Source organism: Cibotium barometz, chromosome 14 (genome assembly GCF_041138505.1).
Source record: "Cibotium barometz isolate CiBa-2024 chromosome 14, ASM4113850v1, whole genome shotgun sequence".
Taxonomy (NCBI): Eukaryota; Viridiplantae; Streptophyta; class Polypodiopsida; order Cyatheales; family Cibotiaceae; genus Cibotium; species Cibotium barometz.
In genome coordinates, this window is record NC_141059.1 from 52,266,618 (window position 1) to 52,268,391 (window position 1,774).

At 41.2% G+C, this 1,774-nt stretch overlaps 1 protein-coding gene across 1 annotated transcript; it reads left to right on the forward strand.

Annotated features, from left to right (window-relative positions):
- Nucleotides 1–344: 344 nt before the first annotated feature.
- Nucleotides 345–1,309, forward strand: LOC147632173 (mavicyanin-like). Its single transcript, XM_086808807.1, has 2 exons — nucleotides 345–584; nucleotides 743–1,309. Exons 1-2 carry the CDS (start codon nucleotides 407–409, stop codon nucleotides 1,120–1,122), a joined length of 558 nt encoding a protein of 185 aa, XP_086664933.1. The 5' UTR covers nucleotides 345–406; the 3' UTR covers nucleotides 1,123–1,309.
- Nucleotides 1,310–1,774: the final 465 nt, after the last annotated feature.

Sequence of the window (1,774 nt, forward strand, 5' to 3'; positions counted from 1 at the left end):
TTACACAAGGAAAGGTTCTTCAAGTGGAAAAAGTCAAGCTATGGAAATGAAACAAAGGTAAGCATTATATTCTATTCTATGGACCAAAAAGAAAAGCCAAAGGAAAAAATGAAATGAAAGAAGCTTTTAAAATGGGGCATCATGGGTGGTGGCATACAATCACGTTTGGAGGGCTAATAATGTGACACCGAAGCATGTAAAAGTCAAGGGGATGTTTCCAAACACGATTAAATCACGTAATCGTATAGGGTGACACACAAGATTCTATGGTGACAGAGCGCTTATTAAATGTATCTATGACCGTTCTCCTTCCAAGGATTATATATGATTCATAATCCTCTCTCAAGAAGATTAGTTGCTAGCATTTGAGCTGATTGCCTTGTTTTGATTTGATCAGATCATCAAAATGGGCTCTCGCGAGGGAAGAGGCAATGCATGCGCCATGGCTTTGATGCTCTGCCTGTGTGTCTGCAAGGCAGTGCTGGCAACGGAATACACAGTGGGGGGTTCAAGCCAATGGACGCTGGGTTACGATTACACGACGTGGGCGGCCAGCAACACATTCAAAGTGGGCGACAGTCTGCGTGAGTAATTAATCATCTTAGGCTTTGGAAGATTGAATTGGTGATTAGGTTTGAAAGTGGGGGGGTGGTAATTAGGGGCAGGATTAAGCTTGAATTAGAGCAGATGGTTGTGTTAACGTCCTGTGGGATGGAATTTGGTTGCTTTGATTGTGGCGCAGTGTTCAGTTACACAGAAGGCAGTCATGATGTGGTGGAGGTGAGCAACGCTGACTACACCTCGTGCTCTCAAGGAAGCAATACCGTTTACACCGATGGCGCTACCACCTATAACTTGACTGCTGCTGGCTCATACTACTACATCTGCACCATTCCTGGCCATTGTACCAGCGGCATGAAGGTTGCTGTTGATGTGGTTGCATCCGCTTCTTCTACCCCCTCCCCTCCTCCTCCTCCTGGTGGTGGTCGTAGCTCCCCCTCTTCCTCCACACACAACTCCTCCCCATCCCTTCATTCCCTCTTCTCCACCTTCATAATGCCCTCCACCTTGGCCCTTCTTGCCACCCTTGTATCCATCTTTCATCTTCACTCCTTGTTATGACCATACAACAATTGGCATCATTCATTCATGCATGCATCTCCCTTCCATCCTGATCACCCCTCCACTCTAGAATTATTGTCCCTGCTTCATTTTCGCTCATCCACTCCTCTTTGGAAAGGTTGTGTTTTGTAATGAGAGAGGTAGAATGATATATATATATATCATCACATCCATCACTTTTGCTTTCTTTTTTCTTTTTCTCTTTTTTTTTTTAAATGAGACTACTTGATCTTGTTTACATATAGACAAAATTAACGAATGTAAATGGTTCAATTAATGCTTATTAAGAAAAAATTAGGCTATTTCACGTGAGAACATGATACAAACTGTTTAATGAGCATAACTCGATGAGTCATCAACATGATCCATTGTGCGCCTAGAATTCATGATAAGTACTACTTGTATTAAGACTTGTTTCATGTAGTAATGATACATTCTTTGCATTGCTATATGAAGTGCATGCATTTACGTGTATGTGTTGATCATAAGTACAATGCATGTTCATTGAAGAGTAACATTATATGAGAATAAGCTAGGTCTACTGAACAGTACAAGTTCATAATAACAAGAAAAAGGTTCACTTAATGAGATTATTTTGTAAAAGGGTATGAGTTAACAAAAAGCATCAATAATGCATTTTTTAGAGTGCCTA

Coding starts and splice junctions, on each gene's coding strand:
- LOC147632173 (XM_086808807.1), top strand. CDS start 407: ATGGGCTCTCGCGAGGGAAGAGGCAATGCATGCGCCATGGCTTTGATG. Junction 585..742: donor CAAAGTGGGCGACAGTCTGC/GTGAGTAATTAA, acceptor ATTGTGGCGCAG/TGTTCAGTTACACAGAAGGC.